The following is a 15,564-nucleotide window of genomic DNA, read 5'->3' as shown; positions in this document are numbered from 1 at the left end:
CCCCCTCCACACACCGCCCTGCGCCCTGCGGTTTGCCGGCAGCTGGTGGAGCAAGAGGAAAGGGAAGAAGACAGCCGATGACGGCTGGCGAAATGGAAGGGAAGCTGGGCACTGGGGCCCAGGAGCTGGGGGCTGGGGCTCAGGGGTGTGTCCGGTGCCCCAGGGAACTGTGGCTCCAGGGAAAGGGTGGCAAAGTTGCCGATTCCCAGAGGAGCTCGGGGCGCAGGACGGAGGGTGAAACGTGGCAGCGTGGCTTCACCCCCAGTGTCCCTCCTGACCACCCTCGCTCGCCCTTTGGTCCGGGTCCCCCCAGGGTCACCAGTGGTCCGGGTCCCCCCAGGGTCACCAGGACCCAGTTCTGGGGGCTCCCCCACCCCCAGGCCGCCCCTGAGCGGGCCAAGCTTCAGCCTGCTGACCCGGGTCCAAAGCATCTGAGCCGGGGGCGTGGCCACGGGAACGCGGCAGGCAAATGCCCGGGACCCCCTCAGACCACGGTGTTGTCCTCCAGCAGCGTGGGCGACGTGGGCATGTGCGTGCCCCTCTCCAGGGAGCTGGAGCTGCGCAGCGGGAGCAGCCGCTGGCCCGGGTTCCGCCCGCGCCGTCCCTGCGCCCCCACGGCGCGCGCCCAGCACCGCAGCGGCCGCAGCACCTCCCGCCGCAGGTCCCGGCTGCGCCACGTGTAGATGACGGGGTTGAGCAGCGAGTTGAGCGTGGCGAAGGCGAAGAAGTAGTGCGCCTTGTAGAGCACGGGGCAGGCGCGCACGGGGCAGGCGTAGTCCAGGAGCAGGATGCTGAAGGCCGGCAGCCAGCACACGATGAAGACGCCCAGCACGATGGTGACCGTCTTGAGCAGCGCCAGCGTCTGCGGGGCGGCCACGTCGGCGTGGCCGGAGCGCTCGGCATGGCTGGAGCGCACCACGCAGTAGATGCGCACGTACAGCGCCACGATGGCCAGCAGGATGACGGAGAAGATGCTGACGACGCAGAGCACGTACTGCTTGGCGTAGAGCGGCAGCACGGTGGAGCACGCCTGCAGGTGGCCCAGGCAGTTCCAGCCGAGGATGGGGAGCCCGCCCAGGGCCAGCGAGATGAGCCACGAGGCCCCGATGAGCAGGAGCATGCGGCAGCTCTTGTCGCTCCCGTACAACTTGACTTTGGCGATGGCCACGTGCCGCTCGATGGCGATGGCCAGCAGGCTGAAGACCGAGGCGGACAGCGTGATGAAGGCGGAGCCTTCACGCAGGAACCACTGCATGGGCGTGAGCCCCAGCGTCACGGGCCCCGACAGCAAGGTGTTGGCCACGAAGGCCACGCCGGCCAGCAGGTCCGAGGCGGCCAGGTTCCCCAGGAACAGGTACATGGCCGAGTGGAATTTGCTGTTTCGGCCCACGGCGATCAGCACCAGCAGGTTCTCCAGCACGATGGCGATGCACAGGAGGATGATGAGCGCCGAGGCCACCTGGCGGGACAGTGTGTCCTGCGTGTCCAGCGTCTCCTTCGTGTAGTTGTAGTGTTCCTGGACCTTGCCGGGGTTCAGGTACTCTGAGTACGGGGTGCCCATGATGGGGCTCAGCGGCCAGCCGGGGCCATGGGGCTGTCAGCGCTGTGGAGAAAAAAGGCAGCAGGTGGGGGTGGGGGTGAGGGCCCAAGTTCCAGCCCCAGGAGGGGAGGGGGAAAAGGGAGGGGAGGGGACACCCTATGAAAGACTCTGGGGCTAGAGGGATAGCACAGCAAAGAGGGCGCTTGCCTTGCACATGGCCAGCCCAGGTTCTATCCCGGACATCCAATGGGGTTCTCCCAAGCACTGTCAGGAGGAATCCGAGTGCAGAGCCAGGAGCCAGTCCTTAGCATTGTCAGATATGGTCCAAAAACAAATTAAAAAAAAAAAAAGACTTTGGGCCAGAGGATAGCACAGAGGGCAGGACACTTGCCTTGCATGAAGCCGACCCAGGTTCAATCCCCGGCACCCTATAGTGTCCCCTGAACACAGCCAGGAGAGATCTCTGAGTGCAGAGCCAGGAGTAACTCCTGAGCATCACTGGGTCAGGCCCCAGAAGGAAAACAAATGAACAAACAAGACTTTATTTAGAGCCCAAGATGTAGGACAGGGGTTAAGGCTCTTGCCTTGCACCAGGCTGACCCCCGTTCGATTTCTGGAACCATGTAGGGTCTCCAGAGCCCCACCGGAAATGAGGCCTGAGGGGAGCCAGAAGTAACCCTGAGCACATCCAGGTATAACTCCCCCAGAAAACAAAAACAAAAGCAGCCAGAGCCACGGAGATAACTCTAAGCACTGAAAACAGGCCTTGCCAATGGGAACTCCAGGGTCACTAATGAGCACTGCAAGGGATCAGCAAATAAAAGAAAAAAGACAGACAACAGGGCTGGAGAGATATAGCACAGCGGGTAGGGCGTTTGCCTCGCACGTGGCTGACCCAGGTTCCATCCCCAGCATCCCATATGGTCCCCTGAGCACTTCCAGGAGTAATTCCTGAGTCCATGAGCCAGGAGCAACCCCTGTGCATAGCCGGGTGTGACCCCCCCTCAAAAAAAAAAAGACAGGCAACGGGGCTGGAGCCATAGTCCAGCGGGTAGGGTGTTTGTCTTGCACGTGGCTCACCCAGGTTCAATTCCTGGCATCCCACATGGTTCCCCGAGCACCGCCAGGAGTAATTCCTGAGTGCAGAGCCAGGAGTCACCCTAGAGCATCACCAGGTGTGGCCCAAAAACAAAAAAACAACAGATGTACCAGTCAAGGGTAGAGTTGCTGCCTGGATTCTAGCCTGATTTAGTTATTTTTTTTGGGGGGGTGCCACACCCCAGGGTGCCCAGGGCTTATTCCTGGCTCTGCACTCACGAATTACTTCTGCTGCTGCAGAGATAGTACAGCAGGTAGGGCGTTTGTCTTGCATGTAACCGACCCAGGTTCGATTTCCAGCATCCCATATGGTCCCCTGAGCACCGCCGGGAGTAATTCCTGAGTGCAGAGCCAGGAGTAGCCCCTGTGCATCACTGGTGTGACCCAAAAAGAAAAAAAAAAAGAATTACTTCTGATGGTATTCAGGGGGGGCAAATAGGGCACCCAGGCGTGAACCCAGATCAGCCCAATGCAAGGCAAGTCCCTCCACCACTGTCCTCTCTCTCTAGCCCTCGCCCTTGGGTTCTGACCATCACCATCCTGGCAGCTTGGCAGGTGGCAAACCAAGCGAGTTCAATTCCCCTCCTGCATCTCCAAGCTAGTGGGCACCAAGGCCAAACAGCCCAGTGGTGGCACCTCCTATTGGCTCCTAAGGACCGGAAGTTTCCCCACAGGGCACGAAGGGCTGTCCATCGGGGTCCCTGAAGTCTGCCCCCCCCACCCCAGCCCGATCAAGAGAACCAACCTCTTTCTCCAGAACATAGATCTGCCGCCTGTCAACCGAGGTCAGCAAGATGCTGCAGCCGATACACACCCGCACGGCCCGTTCATTACCGCCCACTGGCCTGACTCTTAGGCTGGGGCTGGGCCTTGGGGCCACGGCGGCTGCTGGCCAGATAAGGTCTCCTCAGGGAGACAGCGGGGCGGCCCTGAGGTGCCACATCCCCGAGGTCACATCATCTTTAAGGACAGAGGCTTGAGCTGCAATCTCGGAGTTCAAGGCCACGTCAGCCCCTCTTCCCCAGAGGAAGGGGGTAAATCCGATGGGGTGACGCATGAGGCAGTCTCAACACACAGCAAACCAGCACCCCACACGGGCGTACCATGCTGGGGGAACTAGGTGCCCTCCACCTCATTTTGGGGAGGAGGGGGGGATGGATGATCATTGGCTTTCAGGCCAGCATCCCAACAGCCTGTTCTCATCAGCAGACAGCGGGGTCCCAGCAGACAGGGGGCAGGGAAGGCAGGGCCCTGGCACACACGCCCCTCCCCACCCAGGATGAAATCCAGATGTGAGGCCCCTGGAACAAACAGGGTGGAGTCCTGCATCCGGTGTGGGGGATGCCAGAGAGGGCTGAGGGCCTCCTGGGGAGTTCCAGGGACCGGTCCTGGCGGGAGGCACGGGGCAGCTGGGCTCCAGGCCTATTCTTGAGGGGCGGACTGGCCCATGGGGAGGGAAGGGGATGTTTGTTTCCATGGCATCCTGAGCACCCCACACCCTCTTCTAGGAAAATTGAGCCATGCAAAGGGGGGTTGGGGGGTGCGGGAAGAGGCGCGTGGGCAGAGAATCTGAGAAGCCGCTGGACGGCCTCGCTGAGGACTTGGGAAGGGATTCAAAGAAGCTGGTGGGGCGTCTGCATTTCTCCAGCAGCATGCAGGCGTTAGCTGAACTGAAAGAAAAGGGGGGGGAGCCCTCCCCAGGTGTCCGGGAAAGTGCCAAGAACCATGTGCGTGCATGCGCATCAGAAGCATGTTCCAGAAAAGGCTGGTTAGGCCGGTTCTTCGTGAGCCCGCGCGTGCTGGGGGGGGTGGGTGGCGGGGGGGCCTGGAGGGTACTGGCGGAGCCATCTGGGTCCCCAACCCTGTCGCCCCTTCAAAAGGGAGCCCTGGCCCCCAGCTCTACCGAAACAGCTACTCCCCCGGGGGGCGAAGGGACATCCGTCCTAGATTGGGAACAGAGAAGAGCCTTGTGAGCGTCCCCTGGGGCCGCCACCCCGCCCCAGATCACCACACAGAGGTCCCCTTGTTCCTCTGCCGGACAGGGCCCCGGGCAGCCCGGTGCCCTCTGCCTGATGCAGCCGCTCAGGAGCGGGCTGGACCTGCGCCTCCATCAGTTCCAGCCGGCCGGCTAGCCAGGTCCAAACAGCCTGCGCGCTGATTGGCTCATTTTCAATCTCGGCCTGCGCTATTTGCCTATCGGAGTGGAGCTTTGAGCCCTCGTGGCACTGGATTGGCTGTGAAGACCTTCCGCCCGCCCCTTTTGCAAGCGCGGGAACCCAGAGCCAAGTTAAGACCCGTGTGGGACGGTCCAAGGGGCTGAGTCGGAACCGTGACCTGCCCTCCGGGTCACCCCCATCAGACATTTCCCACCCCCAGCCAAAGGCTGCCTTGGCTTCCTCGGTTTTTCTTGGGGTTCCTGACTGAGAAGCGAGGATCCCTGAGGCACACATCCTGGTGGGAAAAATGGGGGGGTGGGGGGTGGGAGCGGCCCCTCCCGTCTCCCGCCCCGGCCATCAGCCCTCTCCACTCTGGCAGCCAAGAGAAAGATTTATGGGCGCTTCCTGCAGAAATAAGAAATGGGTTCGGCCCTCACATCCCGGGAAGTGTACAAAAAAAAAAAAAAGAAAAGCTTCGTGGAGGGGAATGAGGGGGGAATGAGCTAGCGGCCAGCGTGCTCCCTTTCTGCAAGGCGGTCAGAGCTGTCTCAAGAAGGGGAAACTGAGGCTCACTCACTCAAGTTCCTTCTGCTTAAAATTTTGCAAACGGTTTTGATAAATTAGAGCTTCCCAGAAGGGGGGAGAAGGCCGGAACCAGAGGTTAAGGCTGGCTGAGGAGTAACCCCAGATTCCAGCTACACAACCCAGGCTCCTCGCATTGGTTCCCTTCAACAGTTAGAAACCCTACACGCACATCCCACACCACACACACTAGTATGGGCCACTCAGCAACCAGGGAGAGTTTTAAATTTCTCTCTTCCAGAGAGAGTATTGGGGAAATTGTCTGCCATAGAGGCAGGGTGAGGACTGGGATGGGATGGGAGGGATACCGGGGAGTGGGATATTGGGGGTAAAAACGCACACTGATGGAGCGATGGGTGCTCCATCATTGTATGGCTGAAGCTCAAACATGAAAGCTTGTAACTGTATTGCACAGTGCTTCAATTAAAAAAATAACAATCTCTCTTTCTCTGGTGGCCAGAGAGACAGGACAGTAGATAGGGTGCCTGCCTTGCACGTGGTTGACCCGGATGCAATTCCCAGCTTTCGCACCGCCCTGTAGGGCCCCCAAATAAATAAATAAATAAATAAATTTCTCTCTTTTACACACACACACACCCCTTCCGACTTCTTCCACAGCTCCCCACTGCCCCAATGACTGGCCCACGACCCACCTTTCTTCTTGCTTTCCCCCAGGGCCCTGTGACTCCTGCCACTGTGCCCCTCCCTCTAAGTCTTGACACCTGCTGTTCCTTCTGCATGCCTTTCCTGCAAACCCCATAATGGGATCTCTCCTCTCCTCCCCATCTCAGGATTCAGTCTAAAAGTCTCTGGATGGAGTTGGGGGCCGCCTGTGGCTGGCCACCCACAGAACCCCTCCCCCAGGCACTCCGATCCCCCCATCTGGCCTTATTCTCACAATGCGTCTGTTAGGGAGTCTGCCATTTTTCCGGCCCTGGAATGACGCCCTGGTGCTCAGAACGTGTGGATGGATGGATGAGTGGGTGGAGGGGTACAAGAAGAACGGATAGACGAAAGGGTAGATGAGTGAATGGATGGATGGATGGATGGGGGGACAGATAGGTATCAAACAACGCCCCGGTGGGCACCCCCTTCTCAAGGTGGACGCTCCTAAACTCAGCCTGGCTCACAAATCAGCAGAGGATGGAGATACCACTGGTCCAAGACGACCCCCCCCCCCGCCCCCGCGGGGAGAAGCGCAATGCATCACCATGGAGACGCGACAGGACCCGCCCCGCCCTCCGGCGCACTCTTGGGCCTCCTTATCTGGCCGTGGAATGCGCGGTATCCACTGCCCGGCCGCGCCTCCTCTGTCCCGCGCCGGCCACGCACACGAGGCCCCCGCGTCTGCTAACAGCGGCTGGGGAGCTGCCTCTCCGTCCCGCCGGGAGCCCCGCTGGGGTCTTCCCGGGACGTGAGACAGGATGGAGGAGGGCAGGAGAGAGTCAGCAGCCGTCGGGGCATTCGGGGCACACCGCGGGCTCAGCGCGCGGCCGTGGACGAGGGGCAAAGCGGGGGCAAGGGGTGGAAATCCCCGGGTGAGTCAACTAGTGCGCGAGGAAGGGGGGCCCCGGGGACTCCGCGGGGTCTGCAAGCCCCAAGCGCCCGCGCCCACGCCCCATGCCGGGCCCCAAGGGAAAGGGGGTGCCAGGAATCGCGCGTTCACTTTCCCTTTCCCTTCCAGAACAGCCAAGGCCCCGCGGGAAAGGGGGCAGGAGGGTGCGTGCAGACGGGGAGACTGAGGCACGGGCCGCGCGCGCAGACGGGGGGTCTACTGCCCGGCCCCCGAGGCTCCGCCCCTTGGCCGCGAGCTCTAGCCCGACCCTGCCAGGGGGGGCGCCCTCCGATCCCCCACACCCGCTCCCCGGGCCCCCGAGCCCGGTGCCCACCGTATTCCCTCCCTCCGATTCCGTCTCCTCCGCGGCGCCAACTTCCTGCCGCCGAGAACGGCGGGGAGCGCAGCCCCGGGGTGTGGGGGTGCACGGCCAAGACGGTGGGGGCTGCCTGGAACCGCGGGCAGGGAGCCCGGGCGCGGCGCCCTCCGTGCAGCAGGAGCGGGCGGCGGGCGGGGGCGCGGCCCCGACCCCTGCCGGCGCCCCCACCCCAGCCCCGATCCCGAGACTCCAGGGGCGCCGGGGCCCGCCCTTCCAGCCGGCCCCGGCCACGCGCGCTCACCTGGCTCGGCCGGCCCGGGTCCCTGCCCTGGCTGGAGGGGGCCTTGGCTCCGGCGTCCCCGGGACGGCCGCGGCTGGGGCTGCCCGCCGGGCTCCGCTGCGTCCCGGGGCTGGGGACCGGCGACGGATGGGGGGCGGGGAGAGGCGCCGCCTCGGCCCCCCGCTGGCCCCGCCCCGCTCTCCTCCCCTTTCCGGCGGCGGCGGGAATGAATTCCAGATGTGGCCAGCCGGGGCGCGCGGGGGCCGGCGTGGGAGGTGCGCAGGGTCCCTTTGTCCGCAACCCCCACCGCCCGCCCGACCCCGCCCAGCCCCCACCCGTGAGAACCGGCCCGGCGTGACGTCACGCGGGTCCGTGACGTCACGTCGCTCCTGGCCAGGTGAGCTCGCGCTCAGCCCATGCCCGACAACTGACGACTCCAACTTAGGCAGAGGGGACTGGAGAGACAGGAGGGTGCTAGCCTTGCACGCGGCCTACCCGGGTTCGCTCCCCGACACCCCACAGGGTTCCCGAGGCCGCGCCTGAGCACAGAGCCAGGAGTAAACCCGAGCAGCAAGGGACGTGGCCCCCCAACCCCTGGAAAAAATGGAGTCAGAATATTGGCCTAATTCGGAATCACGAGGGAATGGAGCACCCCCCCCCCCGCCATCCCTAAAGGGACGGGGTCCACAGCTCAAGGGTTAGGCGCGCCCACCCCCCCACCCCCGGGGCTTTACCCAAACCGTGTCCGACCCGAGTTTGGACTCAAGTATCCGTACACTTATTTCCCCGCAGCTCATTGTTTGTATTATTTATTTAAGTTTTGCACTTTGGGTACGCAACTGGCTACCACTCCTGGCTCTGTGCTCGGGGATGGGTCCTGGCCGGGCTCCCGGCATCCTATGTGTTGGGCCTGGAATTGAACCCACTCTGCCATAGCCAAGATGAGCACCTTACAGGCGCCACTATCTCCCTGGCTCCAGGTGCAACTTTGTTTGTTTTTGTTTGGGGGCCACACCCAGAGGTGCTCAGGGCTAACTCCTGGCCCAGGGCCTCAGTAATCATTCCTGGTGGTGCTCAGGGGAACTATCTGGGGTGCTGCGGATCAAACCTGGACCAGCTGCATGCAAGGCAAGTACCCTACCCATTGCCCTACCACTGCATCCCCACAACTTTTTTTTTTTTTGGCTTTTTGGGTCACACCCGGCGATACACAGGGATTATTCCTGGCTTTGCACTCAGAAATTACTCCTGGCGGTGCTCAGGGGACCATATGGGATGCTGGGAATCGAACCCGGGTCGGCCGCGTGCAAGGCAGATGCCCTACCCGCCTATCGCCCCAGCCCCCCGACTTTTATTTTTTTTACACCTGGTGTGCTTGGGGCTACAGGGTCGCTCTGGCCATGCTGGGGATCACGCTGCTCCCCTGAATTGAACCTGGGGCTTTACTCTGTGCCAGCTCGTAGACTTACGGTATCTGCCCCGCCTCAGACACACTTCAGCAGTGGGAGAGATGAGGGCACAGAGCAGATCCTGCTCCCTGAGCCCAGAGAGAGGATGTTCTGGGGCTTGTGTGCGGCCAGGAGGAGCACTGCAGGAAGATGAGGAGCACTGCAAGAAGATGAAGCATGCAAGTTTCCTGGGAGAGGAAGTAAAGGAGGTGGCCACCCAGCACAGCCACTGTGCGCGCCACTGTGCCTTTGGGTATCAGTGGAGTGTGTGCACTCGTGCTCTTCTAGTCTCAGGCAGGCCAAGAAACCCACAAAGGAGAGGTGGGTGCACGCGGCTGCCTGGATAGCATGCTTCAGTATAACGTGGCGGGGGCTGAAGCGATAGTACAGGGGGAGGATGTTTGTCTTGCACACGGCCCTCCCAGGTTCTAACCCTTCACATCCCATATGCTGCCCCCCCCCCAGCACTGCAGGAATAATTCCTGAGTGTAGAGCCAGGAGTAACCAAGAGATAGTGCAGGACTTAACACACTTGCCTTGCATGCGGCCAACCCAAGTTCAATCCCCGGCACCCTCTAGGGTCCCCTGAGCACCATCAGGAGTGGTCCTTGAGTACAACCAGGTGCAAAAAACTGTTTGGCTGAAGAGACAGTACAGGGTATGAGGCACTTGCTTTGAATTCGATCGCAGGAACCTCATAACAGTCCCATGAGAACCACCAGAAATGACCACTGAGGGGGCCCAAGCAATGGTACAGTAGGGAGGATGCTTGCCTTGCACGTGACCAACCCGGGTTCCATCCCCGGCATCCCATATGGTTCCCCAAGCACTGCCAGGAGTAATTCTGCCTCTGAGAGCAGAGCCAGGAGCAACTCCTGAGCACCACCGAGTGTGACCCAAAAAGTCGGGGGGGGGGGGAATGACCCCCAGGCACAAAGGCAGGAATAGCCTCTGAGCAGTGCTGGGTGTCACCCAACACAGCCCCCTCCCCGTACAAAAATAAAGGGTGAAAGATGGCTTTGTACACAGGAGGCTTGGGTTAGAGCGCTAGCAAAATCCTGTGAGCACTGCCAGGAGAGACCCTCAAAATATGAAAATGGAAGTCGTTTCTGGGTGTTGGGGAGTGGCATCCAAAGCCACAAATAAACAGGGCAGGGTCAGGGGCCTGTTCGCGGGCTGAAGGATTCTTTGCTTGGGGCCCTGAGCTGCACCTGGAGCAGACAACAACCACAGAGTGAGGAGTGGCCCCCAGTACAGGAGGGTGTGGCGCCCCCAGGCCAAATCAAAAGAAACAAGGGGAAAGGGGTGGGGTGAGGAAGGCTCCATGGAACTGAGGGCCGGTTTTGCCTGCAGGAGACCTAAACTCCATCCCCAGAGCACAGGATTAGTGACCCCTGAGCACAACCAAGTGTGGGCCCCTGCCAAAAAAAGTGTTGAGGGTCACAGTGGATGCTAACCTTGCACACAGTTGGCCCAGCATCGGTCTCCAGCTTCCTATAGAGTCCAGCAAGGCTCACCTGGAGTGATACCTGAGCTCAGAGCAAGGAGAGAGAGGGAGAGATGGAGGGGAGAGAGAGGGAGAGAGAGAGAAAGAAAGAAAGAAAGAAAGAAAGAAAGAAAGAAAGAAAGAAAGAAAAGATTTAATGCATTGGTTGCTGCATTTTGAAAAAATATATTTTCTGATTGGGGGGGCTGCACCTGCAGTGCTCAGGGCTTACTCCCGACTTTGTGCTCAGTAATTGTTCCTGGCAGTGCTCGTGCAATCCTTGGGATTCCAGGGATCAAACAAGTCAGCCGCGTGCAAGGCAAACACCCTCTCCGCAGTCCTGTGGCTTCAGGACCCGTGGCTGTTGCATTTCGTAGTCTATCTATAATGACTGAATAAATACACATTCGCCTTGGACTCCCGGCCTGTACCAGGATGAGGTATGTCACAGAGGTTAGTCACCTCTCAGGGCGCTGGGGACAGGGGGACAGGTGGGAGGGGCCAGACCCCTGGGGGCAGGTTGGACCTTGTGAGCTGGTGTAAATGTGAAGCCATAGAGCAGCAGGGAGGACGGACGCTTGCCTTGCAGGGTTCGATCCCCAGCATCCCATAGGGTCCCCAGAGCACTGCCAGGAGTGAGCCCTGAGCCCAGAGCCAGGAGTAAGCCCTAAGCCCAGAGCCAGGAGTAAGCCCTAACCAAATGAAACAAAACTAACTAAGAGGTTGCAGGGTTAGTTCCATGCTGGAGTCCTGGGTTCCTGTGATCCTCCAAGCACCGTTTGGAGAAACCCTGGGCTCAAAGGAGCTGGGAGTGGCCCCTGGGTACCCCAAGTCCCCTGAAAAGGCAGCAGTGACCGGAACCCACAGAAAGCAGCTCCTATAGTCATAGAAGTCATGGATAGCATCATGGTCATAAATGCACAACACTGTTATCAACTCAGTTGTAAACTGAGCAGGGTTAAATAACGACAAACATGATAGTTATTATTCAAGAGCTTCATATTAACAGGTGTATAGTCGAGAGAGATAGCGCATCAAAGGGACACTTGCCTTGCACGTGGCCCACCTGGTTCGATCCCAGCACTATATGGTCCCCTGAGCCCCACCTGGAGTGATGCCTGAGCACAGACCCAGGAGTAAACCCTGAGCATCACCAGGTGTGGCCCCAAAACCCAAAACCACAACAATAGCAAACGTCTCCCATGAACAAGTGAGCACAAGTGCTGGAGACAGACCAGGGTGTGATAAAATACTTGCTGGGCACACGGTCCACTTCGGTTCAATCCCCGGCACCCCTTAGGATCCCCCAGTCCCCACCAGGAGTGATCTCGGGGCGCAGAACCAGGACCACGCCCTGAGCATTGACAGTTGTAGCCCCCTAAAAGAACAAAAACAAGAGAAAACAGAAGCCAAGGTGACAGCTGAGCTGTGTCTAGCATAGGTAACTGGTAGGAACTGGAGAACATGCCCCCCCCTGCATGACGCAGTTCCTTTTTCCAGTCGGGGCTGGGTCAGATCCTGGAGTCCCCGCGGAATGGGGGTGGGGGGCACCTCTGGGAGCAGGTGCTCCGCCCATAGGTTAGTTGTGGGCCGCAAGAAGCCTTAAGAGAGAGTGAGCGGAAATCTCCACCCTCCGCGGGGGATCTGAAGGCTTGGGGAGGAAGTGACCCCCTCAACTTGCCTGGGCTGGCTCAGCAGTTTGCCATTCCCCCAGGGACCCGGGGGGGAGGGGGGCAGGTCAAGGCCACAGACACATCCGGTTGTCTGTTGGCGGGACCGACCGACCGGGGCTCCCTGACAAAGGTGATGTCCCATGGGAGCTGTGTAGACACCCGCGGAGCCACTTCCGCCTCCCCCCAGCCCCCAACTTCTGCGTCTCTGCCAGGTCAGCTAAGGGAACGATGGCAGACTGGAAAAGTCTGGAACCTTCTGGAACCTTCGATGACTTCCCGATGGTTGGAGGGGTGGGGGTGTTGGGGCAGTGCCAGGAGAATTCGGGGCCTGCCTTAGGTGGTGGTAGTGATGGGGGGGACGGCACTTAAAGAGGGGAAGAGGAAGGAAACCGGGGCCCTTTTCTTGGGGACCTCCCAGGCAGGGGTAACAGAGGAAAAGGAAGAGGCTGGGATGGGCCTCCACTAATTATAGGGCTCGGGACAATAATGGCTCCGAGATGGGGTGGGTGCGGCTCTGCTCCGGAACCCTGCATGCACCCCGCACCCCGGGGAGCTGGAGGCGAACCCCTGGCCCCCCGCCACCATCTTCACCTGAGAGTTCACTATCTGAAAACAGTTTTGGGGGTTGCAGCGAAAGGAGAGCACTGAGGCCCCAACTCCCCTGCGAGCACGTGCATGCTCCCCCATCCCCACCTTGTGCATTTGAGTCGGTGCCAAGAGCTTCTTGGCCGCATCTTTATCGCCCCGTGCAGAGTCTGCACACACTCTGGGGGCTGGGAGTCTCTGGGTTTGGACAGCTTTGTAAGGAGGGGGGTGTCGCTGTCACTGTCTCAGTAATTTTGCTACCCCGAAAAACTCCGTGCTCCCCCGAGTCAGCCTGCCCTCCCCGCTCTCTCCACAACCCCTGGCAACCGTGGAAGGTTTTGTTGCGGTTTCGCTTTGGCAGAATGTTTAGTTGCTGTTGTTGTTTGGGGTGCCGCCCGGAGCTCCATGCTTTTGGGTTGCTCCTGGTGGTACTTAGGGGGCCATTTGGGGCTGGAACCGGAACTAGGGGTCCCACCTACATAGCCGAAGGTCTGCCTCTGTGCCCTCTCCCCAGCCCCACCACTGAGGTTCTCTGTGGCTTTATCTTTCCTTCACTGCCTGCCCACTCTGCCATGCTCTTTTATTTATTTATTTATTTATTGGTGGGAGCTATCTTTTTGTTTTTCTTTCTTTTTGGGCCACACCTGGTGAACTTTAGGGGTTACTCCTGGTTCTGCATTCAGGAACTTCTCTTGGTGGTGCTCGGGGGACCCTATGGATTGCCGGGGATCGAACCCAGATCGGCTGCCTTCAAGGTAGATGCCCTACCCTTTGGACTATCGAGCCAGCCCCGGTGGGAGCTATGTGTAGTGTAGGGGGTCCAGGAGCCCCTCTGGAGATTCTTTGTTTTTTGGGGGGCCACTCTTGGCGGTGCTCAGGGATCACTCCTGGCGATGCTCAGGGTTTATTCCTGGCTCTGTGCTCAGGGAACATTCCTGGCTGGGCTCAGGGGACCATAAGCCTAGCCAGGAATCAAACTGGAGTCAGCCACAGGCAAGACGAGTACCTTCACACACACACACACACACACACACACACACACACACACACACACACCCTCCGCACTAGCTCCAGGGGGGCCGCCGTTCTTGTCCCTAATCTAGAGAACAGGGATCCCTAATCTAGAGAACAGGGATCCAAAGCTGATTTATGATCCCTCCTCCCCGTCTCCTCGGAGCCCCCCAAATGCTGAGGCCCAGACGGCACTTGATAGTCCCTGCAGGCCCTACACCAGGGGCCAGGGCTTTTGGTGGGAGGAACTGCAGAAGTGTCTGGGACGGGTCCCACATTTCTCATCCTCACTCCAGCACCGGGGGAGGCCTCCCTCGGCTGGGGTGCCGAGAAGCTTTCCAGATGCTGATCTTGGCAGGCGGCTGAGATGCAGCGGTGGCTGTCTGTTTGCAGCCAGGAGTGGGGGAGAAGGGCGGGTCCCCCTGGTTCTAGGGCACCAGATGTGACTGGTCTGCAGAGCCTGAGAGGCCCGTTTCTCCCTCTCCCCCCACCCCCACCTCCCCAGCCACCAGATCAGTTAGCAGAGCCACTAGAAACACTTTCTTCTCCCAAGTCGCTACATCTAAGCAGGGGATATATCAGTTACCTGAGTGTTTTGTAAATATCTTGGGGGCCTTCAGGTCTCAGGGCTGCCAAGGCTTTGTCTGTTCCATCCCTGGCACCCCAGCACAGCCCTTTGAGTGCACAGCAGGCCGAGAGAGTCGCCAGCACACCCTCCCTCTCGTGAGAGGGGGGGGTCCCCTACATTTCATGCAAATGAGACACATCCTGGGCTGTGCCTGACTGGGATCCAGCCTTATGACGGGGTGGCGGGGAGGGGGGGAAGAATGATCTCAGCAGTTCTGCTGTTTGAGTCCCTGTTGCCACAACCAAGTGCGCGAGTTTTCAGCAACAGCAGCCAAAATTCTAGTTTCCTGGGCTTCTTTGCAACAAACGCCGAAAGGGGAAGGGAAAGGGAAAAAGGCTTTTTTTTTTTTTTTTGTCTTCCAAAATGAAAAATAAGGAACTGGGCTCCTTAGAGAGTGCCCAGGCTCATTAGACTCAGCAACATGGGGTCTCCAAACCATCGTAGGGTGGGCAAGGGAGTGCCTCCCCACCCAGACACCCAGCAGTGCATTGTGACCTGGGAAATTCCTAACACCTGCATCCAGAGCATCACCCCAGGCTTCTTCCACCCTGGTTGGCTGGGAATTGCTGAGGGGGACCCCGCCCAGGCCTCCTGAGCACCACTTGAGACACCCCTCCCCCTCAAAAAAGATTTTGAGGGTCCAGAGACATAGTGCAGCGGGCAGGGGGCTTGCCTTGCATGCAGAAGATCCAGGTTTGATTTCCGGCATCCCATATGATCCCCTGAGCATTGCTGAGTGTGGCACAAAAAAACAAATTGAGGGGCGGCAGCAGGTAGGGCCCCTGCCTTTCCCTCAGCTGACCCGGATTTGATCCCTGACACCCCGTACCCCATACAATCTCCCCAGCCCTGCGAGGGGTGATCCCTGAGTGCAGAGCCAGGAGCCCTAAGCACTTCTGGGCGTGACCCTAAAGCAAAATATGTTGAAGGGGCTGGAGAGATAGTTCAGGGGTGTAGCACTTGCCCTACATACTACTAACCTCATTTTTCCTAGACCCCTCATGGTCTCCCGGAGCGTACAGGTGTGTGACATTCCCCCCCCCCACAGCCAAATACACACGCCTTTTTTTGGCCACACCTAGCACTGCTCAGGCTATTCCTACCTCTGCACTCAGGGATCACTCCTGGAGAGCCCCGGGAGATCCTATGAGGTGAGGGGCAGGGGTTCGAACCAATGTCCACCCCATGCCAGAAAGTGCCCTC

At 59.6% G+C, this 15,564-nt stretch overlaps 1 protein-coding gene across 1 annotated transcript; it reads right to left on the bottom strand.

Annotated features, from left to right (window-relative positions):
* Positions 1-434: 434 nt before the first annotated feature.
* On the bottom strand, positions 435-7,840 carry S1PR2 (sphingosine-1-phosphate receptor 2). The gene is made up of 2 exons (XM_056119901.1): positions 7,552-7,840; positions 435-1,603 (listed from the first exon to the last, which is right to left on the bottom strand). The coding sequence occupies exon 2, from the start codon at positions 1,559-1,561 to the stop codon at positions 485-487; it is 1,077 nt and encodes a 358-aa protein (XP_055975876.1). The 5' UTR covers positions 1,562-1,603; positions 7,552-7,840; the 3' UTR covers positions 435-484.
* Positions 7,841-15,564: the final 7,724 nt, after the last annotated feature.

This window comes from Sorex fumeus, unplaced genomic scaffold, assembly GCF_029834395.1.
Source record: "Sorex fumeus unplaced genomic scaffold, SorFum_2.1 ptg000041l, whole genome shotgun sequence".
Taxonomy (NCBI): domain Eukaryota; kingdom Metazoa; phylum Chordata; class Mammalia; order Eulipotyphla; family Soricidae; genus Sorex; species Sorex fumeus.
Note: the sequence above shows the minus strand (reverse complement) of the source record. Positions and strands in the feature narration are given on the sequence as shown.